This window comes from Gadus morhua, chromosome 12, assembly GCF_902167405.1.
Source record: "Gadus morhua chromosome 12, gadMor3.0, whole genome shotgun sequence".
NCBI lineage: Eukaryota > Metazoa > Chordata > Actinopteri > Gadiformes > Gadidae > Gadus > Gadus morhua.
The window spans coordinates 8555484-8575682 of NC_044059.1; the positions used below are offsets into that span (position 1 = coordinate 8555484).

At 45.1% G+C, this 20199-nt stretch overlaps 1 protein-coding gene across 4 annotated transcripts in view; it reads left to right on the forward strand.

The window, feature by feature from the left end:
* Positions 1 to 20199, forward strand: part of LOC115555096 (arf-GAP with coiled-coil, ANK repeat and PH domain-containing protein 2) — a 49554-nt gene that overhangs the window by 12553 nt on the left and 16802 nt on the right. For 3 of the 4 annotated variants that reach the window (XR_003978815.1, XR_003978817.1, XM_030371766.1), the window contains exons 3-10: positions 277 to 396; positions 1201 to 1254; positions 3402 to 3460; positions 4929 to 5112; positions 7155 to 7199; positions 7292 to 7387; positions 13837 to 13911; positions 15650 to 15661. Coding sequence is in view for 1 of the 4 variants with exons in the window: in XM_030371766.1 (XP_030227626.1) it covers positions 277 to 396; positions 1201 to 1254; positions 3402 to 3460; positions 4929 to 5112; positions 7155 to 7199; positions 7292 to 7387; positions 13837 to 13911; positions 15650 to 15661 (645 nt within the window). In the remaining 3 variants the exon portion in view is untranslated. The remainder of the gene's footprint in view (positions 1 to 276; positions 397 to 1200; positions 1255 to 3401; positions 3461 to 4928; positions 5113 to 7154; positions 7200 to 7291; positions 7388 to 13836; positions 13912 to 15649; positions 15662 to 20199) is intronic. The other variant, XR_003978816.1, reaches the window with a different exon arrangement.

The window sequence follows — 20199 nt, forward strand, 5'->3', positions numbered from 1 at the left end:
TGTGTCTCGCTCTGTCTCCCACTCTGTCTTTGTCCTCGGCAATCGTCCATTCTTCTTCTATTTTTTTTTTTAATGAAAATATTTATAATTTTAATTTCGCTCTCTATTCTTGCCTCTCTCTCTCTCTCTCTGCGACTATCTCGATCCCTTTCCTGTATGTTGTGCATCACTTCCCCCACCCCATCTCATGAATGTTATTAATAAAACGTGTTATCGTTGTGTACTTCACTCTAAGCCACACATAAAAACCATGTCTCTCTCCCGGTCTCCGTCCAGCTGGTGAAGCTGTGTATTGGGATGATCGACGCTGGGAAGGCCTACAACACGGCCAACAAACAGTTTGTCAACGGCATCCGGGAGCTGGCGCAGCAGTCCACCAAAGATGAGGTCATCGAGGTGATGATGAAGTGCATTATTCATTTAACACTTTGAGACCAACCTCCGTCCATCCGTGCTCCCGTGTCCGTTTAGACTTTAACTATTCAGTTTGTTTGTCCCGGCTCTCTTCTGGGTTTCGCTGTGCTCTGAGGAAACGCAACCCTTGGACCAGATCTGTGAAAGTAGAAACGAACAGACATGTTTTTCTTTTTCTGTGTCAGAGCACATGTAGAATATATTCTTTATTAATAAGGCATAACTGAGGTAAACATCGATACTTCGATATCTTCAGAGTGGCTGGAGATAATGTTTGTGTTTCCAAATGAAACCCTTCGAGTCCGTCCTTCAGACCTTGTAGAAACCGGACTGTGAATTGCTTTGTTTTTTCTCACACAAGGGTTTGCATGGGGTGTGTGTGTGAGAGGGGGGGAGGTACTTCCCCTCTGCCTTTGTGTACTTCCTTTCACTGGCTCTCTGCTGGGTCCGGAGTTCAGCCCCAGTTTATACTTACTTTCAGGCAACGCTTAGACCGGAGAATTCGCTTTCCCAATAGCTCCCATTGTTGTGCAAACATAGCATAGCATCTCGCATACGGTTAATAATGGCCGGGGGGGGATGCATGCTTTGCATACTTTCAATCCACAACGTATATATTTTCCTAAATTGAATGTTTACTTGTATGTATTCATGTTCCCGAAAGAATCATGGTAGTTTTATATACTAATAGTATGCATATCGAGACTTATTCATCTTCGGTGCATGTGTTTTCCTCCTCCTCCTCGTCATCGTCATCGTTTTGTGTTTATCTCCTCTGCCCCACAGTCCAGTCTCACCAAGTTTGCAGAGAGCCTGACGGAGATGATCAACTATCACACGGTAGGACATCACCACCACGACCGGCTCGTCGCTGCCATGTTGATCGTCCAAGCACTTCCTCAATCACCGTTCACAGTCCCAGCATAACGGCACTCAGAACTGGGTCAAATACTGGGGGACATTAGCTTACAGTCGCAGACCAGTAAGGAGGTATAGTGAAGCAGATGCTGTAGCTTAAGAGGTTAGAGAGGACGAAGACGATGCAGTGGTACTAAAAAAGAAGATACTCAGTACCCTGACTGCTCCAGCCCTGGCTTTCATCCCATTGGCTGAAAAAACACAAGATATTTGTTGCTGGTTGCCTGCTTCCCCGAAGTGGGTCACACAAGGAACATGACCCGGCAGCAGCTCCCTATGAAAGGGTTTGCATGCAGACCTTTAATGGGGATGTAACAATGCATTGTGCGAAATAGCAAGGCACACCACATAGGAATCCTCACCGTTAATTGCAGGGATTTTATAGAAACCCAACAAACACAAAAATCCCAAGTAAGTCTTCAAACCCACGCCTTTTAGAATTCCAGGGTCCACAGGGGTATGTTTTTGTTCTGATGAAGCACATCTTTTATTCTGGCTCTTATGGTACGATCACAAGCAGATGTGAACACAGCCTAATGCTCAGTGGACCGCTCGCAACGTCTCTACCCAAGAGGCGACTTTATTTCTCACAAAATACTTGTGTCGTGTCGGGTTTCCAGCTCTACACACAGCCTGTCTGACAAAGTGTTGTGTTCCTCTACAGAGAGACACAAGCCCATTAAATCCACACCAGTGCACTGGTTTATAACCGTTAAGCAGAACCAAGTTTACATCCGTTATGTGGAAGTATGCGTGCTCTTGTTTCCCTAGTCTCTCCCAGGACCTCGACTCTGACCCCGTCTTCCACTGGGGGTTTCTACCCGGTCCCCACATCCTCCTGATGGTCATCTTGACCCCTCCACTAATTCCGGGTGGAGGTGGGGGGGGGGGGGGGGGGGAGAGAGAGAGAGAGAGTCAGAGAGCCCCCTTGATGTCTGATTAACGTCCCAGACTAGGTTTGATTAGACGCCGTTCTTCACACTGGGCAGAGGTTTGGAGTTAATGATGGATGCTTTTTTTTTTAGGTACAGTTTACTCATATATTCAACTGGCTTTGATTCCAGCAAACCTCCCCCAAACGAAAGAAAGACCAGTGATACATGCAGCCCTAATAGGACATAACTTCAATGTGTGTATCTGTGTTGAATTATTATCTGTGCTGGTGCCGAACAACCACAGCGTCCGGATCTCCATCGGTCTGAACCGATTCGTTCGGACGGGTCACCATTGACGACTCATACGAGCGTTCATGGAGAGAGACTTCTTTAACTCAGTGGAAGCCACACGACATCTCCCCCACTTCCCCCCCCCCCTGCAAGCAAGCCACAGTCTTGAGGCCAGGCAGCGATGACTCAACAGACCGGCCACATCAGCTGACTGCTTCATACGTGTTCTCAATGTCAGCGATCTCTAAGCACATGATCCGGAGCGCCGTGTGTCACAAGAAGACGGGCCCATTCCCGCCACACTGGCCGTATTGTCTGGGTCCCGCTGCCATCCGTCTCCCAAGTCCAGGAATTATAAGTCAAACGCAGCGCAGATCTTTCCAGGGGCCTTGTTTATGTGTGGCAGCTGTTTTTTTTCCGGGAGGCTGGGTCTCATGGAAAAACGCAGGTTAACTAGAGCCACCACATACACGTGTGTGTGTGTGTGTGTGTGTGTGTGTGTGTGTGTGTGTGTGTGTGTGTGTGTGTGTGTGTGTGTGTGTGTGTGTGTGTGTGTGTGTGTGTGTGTGTGTGTGTGTGTGTGTGTGCGTGCGTGCGTGCGTGCGTGCGTGCGTGCGCGCTCGTTCAGGGGGGAACTCGCAGAGCGTTTATGGAAATATGGACCCATTTGTCGATGCTAAACTTGGCCAGAGGAAGTAGAAGCGAGGCTTATAAGTAACCGAGCGCTGACTGTGCAGAACAGGCCGTAGCCTGTAAGTCTGAATCAGCTCCACCACAGCTGCTGCTTACAGAACGAAAGATGATAATAATTAATTTTGCCGCTAGGCTCCTTTTCTGTGTGTTTTGTTAGGGCAATTGAATTGGCTAATCCGTCCGTTTTTTTTTTTTCCTCTCTCTTCACAGATACTCTTCGATCAGGCGCAGAGATCAATAAAGACCCAGCTTCAAACGTTCGTCAAGGAGTAAGTGTTGACTGAGCTTGATAGAATGTGTTTTTTCTGGCCTTCACGAGTGGCTTTGCTTCACATTTCTTTCTTGTGTCTCAAAATAAGGTCCACTGACCACATCAAAATTGCTCTTAGTTTTAATCAGAAATGAATACAAAGCCACCTTCAATAATTTATTGATTTGACTATTTGATATTAATCATGATCTTAAATGTGGATTCAATAAACCACATGGGGAGTCCAAATCTCTCACTTCTCTTCTCTCATGTATATATATTATGTTGGCCTTGTGTCTTTGGATGGGAGAAAATCTTACATTCATGCATGCAAATGAATCAGTTACAGTAAAAAAGCTACAGGACAGCATGTTCTGTAGCTGTCCTATAGAGAACATCTAATAACCCAATGTGTGCCAAACCTTGATACAAATCCACCCTTAAAAGTCCTCGCGCTTTGGTCGGCACATTTCGATCTTATTTCATTCATTTCATTATTGAAGGTGACCCTTTGCACCAAAGCCTCCCAGGGTGCTAAGGTTCAGGGAATGCTGGGAACGTTGGGGTTTACGGAAATCATTGGCCAGCTCTTAGCACTGGCGTGTGATGAATATCCATACAGGGCGACGCTGAAAGAATGGCACTCATAACTGATGGTTATTGGTTACCCTATGTTTTCCTGCAGAAAAATTATGTCAACATTGGTAGTTCTAGTCATGTTTATGTTTCATAGAAAGGAGAAACTCCGGGGAAATAGGTGAAGAATATGATGCATGGAGGTCGCAAGGGTTTCCTGTGGCTCTCGTTTCTTCTCCCAAGGCTCATTTGTTCGTTTTTTTTTTCTTTCAACAACATCCGCGATAACATTGTTTTCCTTTAACCGCCACCTCTGAACTTGCGTAAGACACACAAGTTTTGGAAATGCGGATATTAAAGACATATCCTTCTTGAACTCTTGAAACCTCTTTTGGCTCACGGTTATGAATCAGTACAGCACACACACTCTTTGTTCGGTATGGTGTTCACTCATCCAACAATAATAATCATTGACTAGTCTTAATACAAAAGCTCGTATCGAATCAATCCAGTCCTGCATCTGTTACTCTCGTCACAGAGGACCTACTCCATTTTGTTTAATGACCTCGACTTACTAAAGCCTCACACTCCAAAGACTCTTCAACACAAACTCTGTCTCGTGGGTCGGCTTAGCTCAGGAGGTAGAGCCGTTGTCTTGTTACCGAAAGGTTGCTAGTTCGATCCCCAGCTCCTCCTAGCTGAGTGTTGATGTGTCCCTGAGCAAGACACTTAACCCTAACTGCTCCTGACGAGCTGGCTGTTGCCTTGCATGGTTGATGGTTGTGTCAATGTGTGTATTATCTGATGTAAGTCGCTTTGGATAAAAGCTTCAGCTAAATGTAAATGTCTCCTCATGATCCTCTCGACTCATTACCCGTGTCCTCCCGTATCTCCGCCCCCCCCCCCCCCAGAGACCTGCGTAAGTTCAAGGAGTCCAAGAAGCACTTTGACAAGGTGAGCGAGGAGAAGGAGGCTGCCCTGGCCAGGAACGCCCAGGCCCCGCGCAACAAGCAGCACGAGGTGGAGGAAGCCACCAACATCCTGACCGCCACACGCAAGTGCTTCCGCCACATCGTCCTCGACTACGTCCTGCAGGTACCTGACCCCCCCCGGCCCCCGTTGCTCAGGGGGTTTTCGCAGGTCAGCCCGGCACGGGGATTTAGTCCATCTCCTTGGCCGGGCTAGATGGGGGATCTGGCGGTTGTAGTGGTTGGCAGCAGCAGGGGTTCAGTAGCCTTGCTATTGCCTCTTGTGCTGAAAAAAAAATGACAGCAGCTTCCCCAGGACTCTGGACTCCTCAATGGACTCCTCAATCTACGATTGAGCTTGGTCTGGGGAAGCTGCTGTCATTTTTTCTTCAGCACAAGAGGCGTGTTCAACGGGCCTAGTTCAAAATAAATGACTCTGTACGCAATTGGTTGCGTGCCGTCGCTTCCCTGTCGTCGTTGTGTTAAACCAGCCAATAGCGCGCCGGGGGGAAAAGCCAGCTTGGTGATTGGCTCCAGGGAAAGCGGATCGGAAACGGGCAGAAAAGTACTGCTCTTCTCCAGCCACTGCTGCAGGGCGAATTAAAACCACCGGCAGAACGGGCTGGGGGTACCCAGTCTAGTGTTTCAGGTCGTGAGAAACTTTGTGAGATAATTGATGAATTGTATTTAAAATAATTTTGAGAAATACTTGAAATTCCTTTCAGATGCACGCAATATTCTAGTATAAGGAAGTCATTGTATTATTTATATCATGACTTCAAGTGTTATATATGGAACGACAAGATTGCTGTTCCATCAGATAATGATAGTGCATACATGGTAAGATAATACAATGGGGCTAATTCAGCTGTTATGAATAACAAGGCTAAAGTGGAACCTACCACCGCTCTTGCCCAAGAGAAGCTGACCATTAGCTATCTTCCTCCTTCTGTATTTTGCAGATATTATACAGACGCAGTTTCACAACATCCCGCAGTGGCCTTTTGCAACGGTTCCTTTCGAAATACTCCTTCCCCGAAAAGGAGTTCTGTTTGTTTGAGAAATCGACTCAGTCTCTCTGAGCGGTTCGCTCGCGCAATAGGAAATCCATAAGTCACTCTGCCTCCTCGATTGAAATCTGCCAACCTCTGAAGTTTCACACCCCGTCAGCACTTTGAGGTCCTGGCGAAAAACCTCTGCGACTGTAGTTTGCTTATGAACCGTTGCTGAAAAAATAAAAGTCTAAAAGGTTTTTATTGCATTTATAGATTGTTTACGTGGCATTTTCTTTCCTTAATTACACGGAGTGCAGCAGATAGTGACAGCCTGGATGGTAGGCGGGAGCTTGATATATGGAGGAGGTTGTGAGCTCCAGTTAAAATGGAGACAAAAATACTTAGAAGGGACTTTTGTTTGCCCAATGCCACACTGTGCATACTATAAAGGTGTGTGTGTGTGTGTGTGTGTGTGTGTGTGTGTGTGTGTGTGTGTGTGTTGCATGGATTTGTTCGTAGTACGTACTTGTGTTTCTCTGGTGCGTTTCCTCACACACGTATTCTGTACACACACAGGTTTACAACACTCTGAGCGCACTGCCTGCTACCTGCAGAACCACACACACACACACACACACACACACACACACACACACACACACACACACACACACACACACACACACACACACACACACACACACACACACACACACACACACACACACACACACACACACACGGGGTACAGGAGATAGTTGTGCAGTGCAGATGGTCTGGGAGACTAGTGGCTCAACATGCGGTAGCTCACTTATGTGTCGGCTCCCCCTGGTGGCGATGTGGGGAACTACACTCACTGAATTGTCAGTGAATAGTTAAGCATTTCAAGCTTGTTTAATCTTCTCCAGCATTCGACAGAATTTTGTCTTTGTTTGGCCCAGCCAATGTCACAGTTGTCAGGATTTTTCTGTTTTTCTCCCATTTTAATGATAATAGGTTGTTTTAGGCATATGGATGGATTTGAGTTTGAGTGTAATGTGTTTGGAGCTTACGATAGTTGTGCGATAAAATATATGTAGAGCTATTCTCAAATGTAAAATATAATAAGTACATCGCTTTCCTTGTGATTGATCTATTTAAAAGTACATTTTTCCACCTTATCTTTCTATTCTAGATCAACGTCCTACAATCCAAGAGAAGATCGGAAATCCTCAAATCGGTAAAGGCTCTTCTAACGGGCACCTTCTGCACAGTCCGAGTCCCAGGGTCCTCAGGAAGATGCTCGTACTGACACTGGTTCTTCCCCTGCAGATGCTGACCTTCATGTACGCCCACCTGACCTTCTTCCATCAGGGCTATGACCTCTTCAGCGAACTGCAACCCCTGATGAAGCAGCTGGGAGGGCAGGTAGGACCACTCATTCGCTCACCCACGCACAATGACAGACACGACACACACACGCACACATGGACATGCACACGCACGCACGCTCTCTCAAGAAATGTAGAATTGTATCAAAATGGTGATCTGGTTTAAAGATGGAAATTTGTGATTACATTCAAGACATTCAAGGTTTTTGCAAAACCTCTTGCCATTTGATTCTATCAGCAGCTCTATTGAATGAAGTTGGAGCATTAAGTTTACGACTATCAGCAGCTCTATTGAATGAAGTTGGAGCATAAAGTTGACTCTGTGTATTCCTCTTGCGTCAGTGCTCAAAGTGAGTCGAAACTAACAGCGGGTTCCTGCGGGACTTTGTTACCCAACCTCCACACCCCTTCAGTGTTTGTTCATCTGTGTGTTCTGCCATTTGGGTATCATGGTGCGTGTGTGTGTGTGTTGTGACGCAAGTAGGGATGTCCGATATTGGCTTTTTTGCCGATATCCGATATGCGATATTGTCCAACTCTAAATTTTCGATTCCGATATCAGCCGATACCGATGTCGATATTTGGGTTATTTTTCCTCAAACCTAATTTAGGTAAAATTACATATCTCCTGTTGTGGAATTAACACAACATGCTTAATGTTATTGTGATGCCCCACTGGATGCATTCTTGAATGCAACAAGGCTTTCCAAATGTTAACATTGTCTGTGCAAAATAAGAAAAATACTTCAACTTAATTTAAGGGAAAAGTGCCATGTTTATTTTTATTTTTTTAATGGTCTCTGACAACAGTTTGGATTACACTCTCCCTGAGATAATCTTGACAATGCCCACAACAAATAGGGCAAACTTGACTTCACAAATGATAAAACATTGTACCTGAACAACTATGTGCAACATAGCAGTATGTTTCTTTAACTAAAACTCAATAACCTTAATTGAATAAATGCACAAATATGAGTCAATTACAATGTGCACTGTACTGCACAATTTTGAAAACATTTATTTGAGCTATAAAAAAAAAAAAAAAAAAAAAGAAATCGGTTTTAAGGCAAAAAAAATCCGATACCGATATTGACAGATATTACATTTTTATGCTAATATCGGGCCGATAATATCGGTGGGCCGATAATATCGGACATCTCTAGACGCAAGTATACAGAATATACACAAGCATTACAACGGTGAACACAAGTGTACACAGATGCATGTGAATGTGTGCGTGTTTGTGTGTACTTAACTTTAAACTGTGTGTACGGGTGTGTAAACTTAGCGTACACTGTGAGTGTGCGCGTATACTTAACGTATACAGTCTGTGTGTCTGTATACTTAACGTAAAGTGTGCGTGCTCACTTAACGTATACCGTGTATAAGGTAGAAGCATATACCTTTTACTCAGTATACCTTACCTTATGCCTAAACCCCGGAGCCTCTGGTGTGGCCCGGGGGAGGGGCGAGGCTCTCCTGCAGCAGGCCGGAACGTGACCATGGCAGCACTGCCATCGCAGCGTTCCTGAGAGGGATCATTATCAGATCCTCGGAGGAGCAGCATGAGCAGGAATGAGGAAGGGGAGAGAGCTAGAGAGAGAGGGAGAGAGATGGGGAGAGAGAGAGAGAGAGGGAGGGAGGGAGAGTTTCCCAACGCGTAGCTAACGGTGCGCAAGAACGGCAGAAGAGGCAGAGAGAGCTCAGGATTTTTGGAAAGAGAACGAGGGAGAGATGGTGGAAAACGCTCAGGGAATTGTATGAAGTGGCTCGGTAGAAAAAAGGCTATGGACGACCGAGGAGAGAATCAGCTGGTTTGAATACCTCCCGGGATTAATGCCAGTTACTTGAGCCCTTTCGTTTTCTCCTCTTTTTGGGGATTTCTAGTGCAAGTGCTTCTGATGTCCTCTCAAAGTGTGGATCGCAGGGAAGAGGAGAAAACGGATGCTTTGAAGCGTGAAACATCAGGAGTCTTTTTGGGGGAATTGCCTCAACAACCAGCAAGATGCCTTTGAGAGTAGAGAGAAACATTCTTCTACAAATTATCTAAAAAGACGTCTCGTAAGAGCAACATGACGAGGGAAAGAAGCTGCCGTTCAAAACCCGAGACCTGCACTTTCTAGGGATCCTCAGGAAGGAAACGAACCACTCTGAAGAGGATAACGATCCACGTTCTTGCTGCCGGATCTGTAGATAAGGAAAAAGGACTAATCCTACAGCCCAGTGAGCAGCTGGAACATGAGGCGTCTGTCTCTGGAGTTGTGTTCACTCTGTACGGCGGCTTGTCTGAAGCCAGAACCGTCCAGAGATTTGTGAAGAGGGGCTGAGCCGTAGGAAGAGGCAGAAAGACAGAGAGAGAAGAGAGAGAGAGAGAGAGAGGGATCCGATGACTCTTGTGAGAAATGATTTAAAATAGAAGACTCGAGGCGCGGAATTCATGTGACTCCGGAGATGAAGCATCCAAAACACTAAAGGAGAGGAACGACAGAAAGGCTTTGACAGCGGAGAGGGAGCAACAGAGGAGCAGACGCCCATGACATCGGTGTGAAGAGTGAGAAGAAGAGTGCCGTGTGTACCGTGTGAAACGGCACACACCGGGAACCAGAAGGCACTCCCAATTCAGAGCAGTGGAAGGCCACTCGAAAGCCCCAAAGTGGATTTTTCTTCCTTTCCGCTCTCCGCCATGAAGTTGAGAAAGGTGGAGAGGCTGTGCAGGGAGATGTGGAAGAGCTGCCAACAGGTTTGATAAGCAGCATGCAACACTGCAAGCATAGAGCGCTAATCACACTTTGGTGAAGTGTGACCCCGCCGCAGGTAGAGAGGGGAGAGGTTACCCAAGCCGCCAGCCTTGTAACTGTTGATTGTCAGCTGGGCTTTAAGTACTTTGCCTGTTCCCAGCTTTACTTATATTTATGTGTTTTTAATATAATAATAATAATAATAATAATAATAATAATAATACATTTAATTTAGAGGCGCCTTTCAAGGCACCCAAGGTCACATAATGAACAGGTGTGGTTTATTTTGTACGTTAAGATCACCAATGGAACGGATAACAAGGCAAACTTTGATTTGTGTTTAAGACAAGAATGGAATCTGTGTAATCTCAGACCCAGTAGTCCTTAAATGTAACGGAAGAGCTTCTGGGGGGAGACGGCAAAGAACCCGGGCAAAACAAAAACAAAGACTGTCTCTCTTCCAGTTTTGTTACAAAATACATTTTCTATATGTGCCTTTCTACAGTGGCCCAATACAATATATATCTTTACAGAGCCTTTTTTACAGCAAACTACTGCTGGCCAAGTTTGTGTTCGCTGTAAACGGTAAATTACATGCTTACAGATCCCCACCTCAGGCAATATGATTGGTCTAAACAAATATGAAGTGAAAATTTAAATGAAATGCCCAGTTTGCCCATATTTTAGCTAGTCTGCCATTGAATATGCTATTCATTTGTGAAACTAGAAACAGAGCACTATAAGCAATATTCTTTTAAAAACATGGTAGATCTCTAAGGTGGAAGTGAAGGCTGACCCTAATGACACATTGGTCAATTTTTTTGACCCCGACATATGGTATATTACAATATATTGAGTTTGGTGTAGGTACTATTTAGGCATTAGTATTAGGTAGATGGTTAATGCATTACTTTTTTTTTGCATGAAAAATTGTCATCTAAGGTCAGGATAATGATCAGAGCAATAATACATCACAACAACCATAAAACATATCCCAACCAGACAAATATCCCACACTTTGCCTGACTTCAAGAGAACTACACAAGGTGCATTCTCATTCTCAGAAACTCATTTCACGGATAATTATACAGATTACCGGTACTTTCATCCATTTGAAACCTCAAACTAATACTTTCGCAATCTTATCCTCCGATCGCAACGTCGCGCTTAATTTAATCATGTCCTTCGATCTGAACATTCAGTTTAAATGAATGAATGAATGAATCATAGGTTCCCATCTCAGACACATCTGATTCCAGGGGCCTTTATTTATTTATTTAACCCCGTGGTTTGTTGGGTTGAGTCAGAGTATTGCACTCTGCACCAACAATGAAGCAATTGAAGTCGTAATCTCCCCCTCAGCCCTGTCGCTGTCAGATAAGACGTTAGTGAGGCACAAGGTAAACAAGATGTATGTAACAGGGGGGTATTGTGACACCCACATGCTGTTCACGTACCTCATCATTCCTGCCATTTTAAATCTACATAAGTGGATATGTTGTTATGGGGAGAAACATGTCCCATCTGATGTTATCAAACAAACATGAATGCATGTGCACGCACGCACGCACGCACGTACGCACACACCGGCACACACCTGCCATCTACCACTGCAAACAAGACAAAGCTGAAAGGCCTACACCCTCCGATATCAACTCTATGTACTTAATTTTAACTGGCAACCTGTCTTTTGGTTGTTAACTATTCCTTCCTGTCCGTCCAAGGTAAAGTTAAACAGCGAAGATAAGACAAAATTGCAGCCTCTCTGTGTTCTGTAATCTCACAGGTATTTTACAATCTTCTTAGAGAAGCAGTTTCTTCCCCAGCTCAATAATAATGCAGTTTATTATTTGGTGCGTTTTTCATTAAACGCACAAACGCTGTAAAATTGGATTTAAAAACAACCAATATACTGTATATCTATATGCCTTTGTTTTTCTATTACAGCTACATAATATAATTTAGCCATGGAAGATATATCAATTCATTGTGTGCCTCATGTACAGAACGGAATAACTCTCAACAATACAGGTTCAAAGCTTAAACCCATGATTTAGTAATCAATAAAACATGAAAATATAAAAGCTACTCAAAACAAAGCAAAAGGTCTACGAGTTTGACTTTTTACCTTTACCTCTGCAATCTGTAATGCCCTGATACAGGCGATCAAAGGCAATGAGATTAGATACCTGAACTAGCTTTGCTTTCTCCTCACAGCTTCACTAGTCAAACAGGATGGGGTAAACCAATCCTCAGATAGGTCAGTAGCACATCTTCGCTATTGAAGTTTCCTGAAGCTATCTCTTCCAAATACACTCTTTTCAGCCACCAAGCCACCCTGCCTGGCCTCAACTTCAGCAGCCCTTGAGAGTTTTTTTGCCCCAACATCTGAACAGTTCCACCCATATTCTCTAGTATTTCTCAGTGTTTCTCCCTAAACAAAGCAACCCTTCACCAGATAGCCATCCATCTGTGTAGGGATCTGGGGGAGCTGCTATTGTAGGTTGGTCTCGGTGGTAACAAGCCATTAAACCAGCCACGCTAGAGTTGTAACACACACACACACACACACACACACACACACACACACACACACACACACACACACACACACACACACACACACACACACACACTGAGACCCTCCTTATTATTTGGCTTAATCTTTTCCTGCAGAAAAGAAGAAAAAAGAGAGATGACCCTGAGTTTGTACAACATGTAGTACTAGCGAGGAGGAGCAGAAGAAGCATCAATCACCCCAGACCTAATTTCACACATGACATGACTCCGGTAGCGGACTCCATTTTGGATCTGAAGCCAGGGAATGAGCTGATCCAAGCCGGTCGATTGGCTGGTTGTTCCTCAAATTGAAAAAAGAAAGAAAATGAAATTGGCCCCACGAACATCGCACACACCGAAACACCCTGGTTGACGACTGGTATATATTTTGGCGGGTTCCCTTTTTCTGTTTGCAAATGGATAGAGCTGATGCAGCTCGAATCCACCAACGGATGGATGTAAACAGTCTGATTGTTATGTGAGCCTAGTCCACATAGCGAAAGTGGAGCAATCTGCGGAGCGGACAAAAAACTGGGTGTTTTTTTAATCCAAAAATAGATTGGGGACGTTGAAAGTAGAAGAAGAAAATAGATCTGGAATTTTCTCAGAGGACAATATGTTTTTGCTTCTCATCTAAGTGCATTCGCTAATTCACTATTGATTGGCCGCTGTTCTCTTAACAACTACGGCACGCCCATATTTGAAAATAAATCACAGCCGAGTCAAGGCCAGACTGATAATCACTCTGAAACGCAATCACAAACCTCAGTATCTGGATGGTTTCACGAGGCTGGTTTATCGGAGCTCTGAGACGCGCAGCCGAGAAAGGCCCCATTCAGTCCAACTCAATCGTCCCCGTTGTTAAATGACATAACAGTTGCCACTCTTACTCATACTGGACACTTGTGTGTGTGTGTGAATGTCGATACAAGCCTTTGGGTAGCTCTGTATGTACGTCGATAGAACCAAATCATTAAGGGACTGTCTATGTATGTGGATGATATCCCTGTTTGTTTGGGGAGTGCGTGCATGTGGATCCAACCAGGTGGCTCCGCGCGTTAATCCGTCAACCAGGGCAGGGGGTTCTGCCTGCTCGTATGTCGATGGGATCACATGGTTCTGTGGGTTGGGACGATGGTTTAGGGGGGGCTTCTGGCTAATGAGTGGATGCATGTGTGTGTTCCAGTTGGATCAGCTGGTGGTGGATGCAGCCAAGGACAAGAGAGACATGGAACAGAAGCACTCGACCATCCAGCAAAAGGTACACACATGTTTATTGTTTCTTCTGTCCTGTTATTGTTGTGTCGTTTTCCTTAAGAGAGCACTGTCTAGTACGGGCAAACTGGGAATGGACATGATGTTGAGTCTTCTCAACGAAACCTTGTTCAATAAAAGAAAACATTGAAGTTGAGACACACAGACACACACACACACCTACACACCTACACACCTACACACCTACACACCTACACACACGCACGCACGCGCGTGCGCACACACGCTCACACACACGTCAGCTAATAGAACTACATGCACTTACTAGAATGGGGATCCAGGTACTTTCTGACCCCATCCCAAAGCCTCTCTGATTGCACTCAGGCCCTGCCATTAAAAGTAAAGCCAGAGGGCTCTGCTCTGATATTACTTTACCGTCTCCCTATCCCCCCTTGAGGCAGACTATCTTATCTTGCTCTCACCATGTATCGGATCAACCCCGTAACCCCTGTCTGCTCAGGGCTATGTCGTATGACTCACCAGTCCAGGTCCTTGGTGCTCAACAGTTCGGAAAAAGGCAAGAAAAGGCCCATAAACGGCTTAGGGCTAAACGGCAGAGCTCTGCTGAATCCGTGTCACACTCGCTCCAATGAGCTGACACACTGTGGAGTGTTTAAGTTAACTGAAAATTGTATATCTTATTCACGTGCAAATTACTTCTTTCAGGCGTCTACAATCTCTCTGAAATGGTCCATGGCCTTAGTTATCGTTTAAACAATGAGGGAGCTGTAATACAATTCAATTTGTTAAACTACTATTCATTAAACTACCAAGTTTGTGCCGTTATGCTTCCGCAAGGGGAACTCCCTTTTAAGTCTATTGGATAGGATCGTTTGCATATCTCATCAGGGATTGGCCCCCTTCCAGCCCCTCTGGATGTAAAGGGCCAATGGGGGCGGAGGGGCGTGGCTGTGGTTCGCACACCGCTGAGCTCCTGAGGTGTAAGGTGCTCCGCGGGGTGATCTCAGTCGCTGCAGTCATACATTATTGACGGCTTCACGGAAGCGTGGTGGTCACGCTTCAAAAACAAAGGAGACGGGTTTCAGCTGCAGCCGGACTTCAGACGCCCAAGTCATGTCCAGTCCCCATCGGAAGACACTAATACTGTCACCATGTCAACTCCCTCACTCTATGGTTGAAATGGGTAATTTCTCTCCAAATGAGGTGAAAAGTATGTAATTATAAGGCTGCGTGAGATTGGCCCATCTCTATATGGGTATCGCTGGGCGTCTGTCTGTCTGTGTGTCTGTCTGTGACTGCCTCTCGGTGTCTCCCTGTGTCCCATCGCCCCCTCCTTTTCTCATGTTTTCTTCCATTCTTATGTTTTTATATTCTAGTCTATCTTGTCCTTCACTGTCTCCTCCCCATTTCAGACAGCATCCCTCTATCCTCCCTCACTCCCTCCCTCCCTCCCTCCCTCCCTCCCTCCCTCCCTCCCATAGATGCTCGGTGCCTGATCCCCGCCACTGTTTGTCCTTGAACACATAGTTCCCCACACTGCCCCTCCCCCCCCCCCCCCCCCCCCCCCCCGACCCTCTCCACTCCCCCTTTCTCCACACGCTATTTTTAAACTGTCTGACTCGCATGCTTGTTCTCCCCTTCAACTCTCGCTCTGTCTCTCCTTGCCTCTCCTTATGTCTCTCTGTAGCGTGCTGTACATCAGCACCCCTAACCAAAGCTCTGCTCTCTCCCTCCCTCCCTCTGTCACTCTGCGCCCTCTCCAGGCTGCTCTGCAGGTAAGCCCCGTTTTCCTCCTATTTAACACCTCCCCCCCCCCCCCCCCCCCCCCACCTCTTCTTCCTTCCTTCCTTCCTGCTCTCCTGTCCCGTATCGAGTGTTGCGTTCTCCACCGTGAACGACGATGGCGGTCCTCTTGCTGAGTGTGTGTGTGTGTGTGTGTGTTAGTGTGTGTGTGTGTGTGTGTCGCTCCCCTGCCGAGCTAAGCAGATCGCTTCCTGCCTCAAGCGTGCCGGGGCTTGTCGTGTGTTGGACGTGTTATCCCTGGCTTTGCATTGCTTCAAAGTGCTGTCAGCCCGGAAGGTCATTCATACCATGAACGCCGTCGATGGAGGCATTTCACACAGCTCATTGCACCAGGATCGTCCCGTTCAGGTTATGATTGGGAAGAATCCTATTCCCCTGTCGGTTTGCTGTCGGAACACATGTGCACAGACTGGTTCTGTGTACTAACACCCTACATTTAACCTACATCAACCGATCGATGGCTCACCATGCAATGTTGCGGCATGCCTCAAGGGGCCGTTTGACCTGTGATGTCTTTGCTCTTTTCTCCGTCTGCATCCTTCAGCCCTAGGGCACACGTGTGTGTAGTGTTGGTATTTAGGGCTTTGAAGGAACACACAGGAATAGACGTCCTATTTATTACCATGGTGAGGACATTATGTGTGCAGGATTAATGTGTGGTGCATTCATCGTGACTGTATAGATAGCACACACTCTCGCAGAGCAGTGTACAGTAAGGATGCTGGGAATGGGGTTAGTGCCTTGCTCAATGGCACTGGAGCTAATGAATGGTGTGTATTCATGTTCAGTTTAGCTCTTGTCCGCCTGGGTGAATCTCTGAGCTCTGGTAGCTCTGTCCCCAGCGAGCAGAGGACTGTCGGGATGCTTTATAGCTCCAGGCGTTGTGGTGCTGAATCTGTCCGAACGTATATGAAACACAAGGAGGGGAATGGTTCCAACACGACAAAGAACAGATCCTCAACAGTCTGGAGGAATGCCTTGTGCCTTACGGGTCATGACCTGTGCACCATTCAATCCGACGTTTATCTGAGGTTTCAGGGGCAGATGAGCAGCTGGGAATTGTAGTCTGAGTTTATTTTGTTGGTTTATTCATGCCTGTAGGGCAGGCCCATAGCTGTAGTAATGCTAGGAACAGACACGGGAGAGAGCCTCCTTAAACTAAAGTCACTATAAATGTTTGATGTTTAGTTAACCTAACCCTGCTGTGACACACACACACACACACACACACACACACACACACACACACACACACACACACACACACACACACACACACACACACACACACACACACACACACACACACACACACACACACAGAGAGGGGGTGATTACAGTGTGTGCGTATTGGAGGATGGGCTAGGTTGGACGATGACGAGGACGAAATTTGCGCACACACACACTGGCACACGAGAGGAATGCTTGCTCGGAAGAGGAGCCGGTTTGATGAGGCTAACGGTGTCTCTGAGTGAGATGCTACAGTAAGCAGGGACGTTTAGCAAAAGCTGATGCTCGTTAGCTTCACCTGCTACCACACACACACATGCATGTAGGCCAGTTGCTAGAAAGATGAGGATATTCAGCCGCTTCCACTATGTTTGGTATCTGGTGAGTGCAAAACAAATATTATTTTTTAATGCATTGTTTTTTTGGTGCGTGTGTGATGATACTGAATATACAGATATTAGCTACAAAGTTGTATGTTTGCATTCATAGATAATACCATAGGTCCAGCTTTACATTGTGTTCTATGACCACTCGTCATAGAAAGTAGCATAGTCTCGCTATGCTATCTCCACAACTCATGATGCCTTGCTGTAAGGAACACATACATCCTTCTTCTTTTGTGCCTTTCTCTGTCCTTCTATCTGTCCATCGTCGTGCGTGTGTGCACTCGTACAACGTCTTCAGGAAACGACAGACACTTTACCTGACGGACGCAGGTTCTGTGCTTGGACCACGTCTGTACGTACAGTAGCCCTGTCACCTCTGACCCCCAGAACTCATCCCCCCCCCCCCCATTGTGTGACTACACCCGTGTTGTGTGCAGTGTGTGCTCAGACCGATGCACATTTTGGTGTGTTTCGGTTCACCGCTGAAACGCCATGTGTGGGAAATGTGTTCCGGTTCCATGGCATGGATTTCAATGGTTGTTTGTGTTGTTTGGGATTTGTTGTTTTTGTTGTTGTCCAATAATTCAAGATTTGGGTTTTAACACACACTCCTTGTTGTTTTGGTTCGATGCGTTGCTCACCAATAATGACACTCTTTGAACAGAGGAGCTCTTTCTAAATGTGTCTCATCTCCCGTTCTACCTTACCATTTTTTGAGATTTAAAGATTTGTTAGTTTTCAGTTTGAATACGAGTCTTTATGTCTCTTCTGGGGTGTCATAGTGGATGCTTTATCCCTTTTATTTTACATCCATTTTCTATTTTCTCGACTGGAGACTTTGTTCCTTCACCCTCTGGTTGAGTTGCAGGTCAGCTGGCTTAAAGCACAGCCCTGGAACGGTCAGGGCTAATGACATTCACGCTAAGGGACTCTGCAGCTCTAGTCACAACGGAACTGTCGCCAGGATACCACGCTAAATCAGCCACTATCTCTCCAATAACGCTTCCTTCTGTAGTCCGTCCTCTTTGTCCCTTCTGTCCTTGATTTTGAAAGCCAGAGGAGAATTTGGTTTCCTGAGACACTTTTCAGAACAAGTTGCTTATAAATCGTATCTGAAATTAATATTGCACTTCCTTTAGACCGCTTCATGTTTGCCCTACCGTTGCTGCCAGCAGTGTGTGTGTGTGTGTGTGTGTGTGTGTGTGTGTGTGTGTGTGTGTGTGTGTGTGTGTGTGTGTGTGTGTGTGTGTGTGTGTGTGTGTGTGTGTGTGTGTGTGTGTGTGTGTGTGTGGCATGTTGCACAGCAGTATAATGAATGCATGCCGCTGTGTGCATCCATGTGTTCAATGTGCATTATATAACTCGAAACATATGTATTGCCCTTGAGTGTGTTGTGATCATGTCGGGTCCCTTCTGACGTATATTTCTGAGAGAACTTGACGGATCTGAACTAGGCAGGGCCCTTACACAGAATGAAATAGTCCACCGGGTACATCCTCGACTGGAAATCAAGATTTAAAAACATTACGTAGACTTATCGTAATGTTTATTCCAAGAATATCTGGAATTTCCGCTCACTAGGAAGTAAACAGGAAATCATTGCCGGCAGAGATAAAACAACCTCATTATCCTTGGTTATGGATGTTTACTGCGCTTGAAGATTCTTGAAATATCGGTGTGAAGATTTACAATTGAGGAGTAAATCTACATTCATTGCAAGAGGAAATGTTAACGGTATTATAAGAAATGTTATCTGGGATTTATTGTTTTGGTTAGATTCATTATAGTCAGATCAAAGCTGAGTGAAATATACAATAAATATCAAATGTTTACTAGAAAATGCCATTCCTGAAGGAATTGCTGTGTGAATCCTGGCCGTTGAAAGGCTGACGCTAAACTGGACTGCTGGCTTTAAATGGTTTGTGACATTTTAAGGGTTAATTTGAAAGTAAGTTTAAACAGAGTTCAAACATTTAAAGTCTGAATGGTTAAGCTTAACAATATAAACATACAAACCATTGAAAATAGTTGACAAAAAGGTAAATAACAAATTCAACAAATGGCTTAACATGAGTAGTACAGTTTGGACCTAGGCCTATAGCATGATTAAATACTAGTATTATAAGTAGTAGAGAAGTATGATAGTCCAATTATAAGTCTGATATAAGACTTTTATCAGTCTCTACTTATAGTAGTTAATATTAGAATGATATTAACAAAGTTAAGACATGTATGGTTGCAGCTTGGGAATTTGTTTCCATCTAGTTTGTAGAGTTAAGGTCAAAAAAAGATAAGGCTTATGATGTATGAATCTGTGGAGTCTCAGCTTTCAGTTTAGCATTTAGAAAGATAACCCCATAACTTGTACAAGTATAAAAGATATTGGAAATCTGTTTAGATCATCATAAGATCAAAATTATGTTGTTTTGCTAAATGTTTGGTTTAAAGGTTGAAAATTGACCGAGTTGTGAAGTCTGAAGTCTGCCCAGTGACTTAATTATAAAAAAAAAGTTGAATATTTTAAACGTGTATATACAACTTTTATATTTATCAAAATGAAATTGTGTATATAGAACAGTTGTAGCAGTAGACTCCAATACAAGCTGCCCAATTATTCCAATTTGAATGGAGTCTCCAGGCGGTAAACTGAAGTAATTGTGGCATGAATTTTGATGAACGCAATTTGTCAAAACCGAAATCATCTGTTCTAGTTCTAGCGTTAGCATCAGAAGCTCAGTAGTAGCTGTCACTTCCTGTACCAGAGAGGCAGGGAGGGCTTTGGTTTCACTGGGAGACGAGGTAATTGGATCCATCACGTGAGCCAGGAAAGGCCATGGATGTTTCCAGAAGCTTGGGGACGACTATACCCTGATGCTGGCAAACTCTTGAAAAAT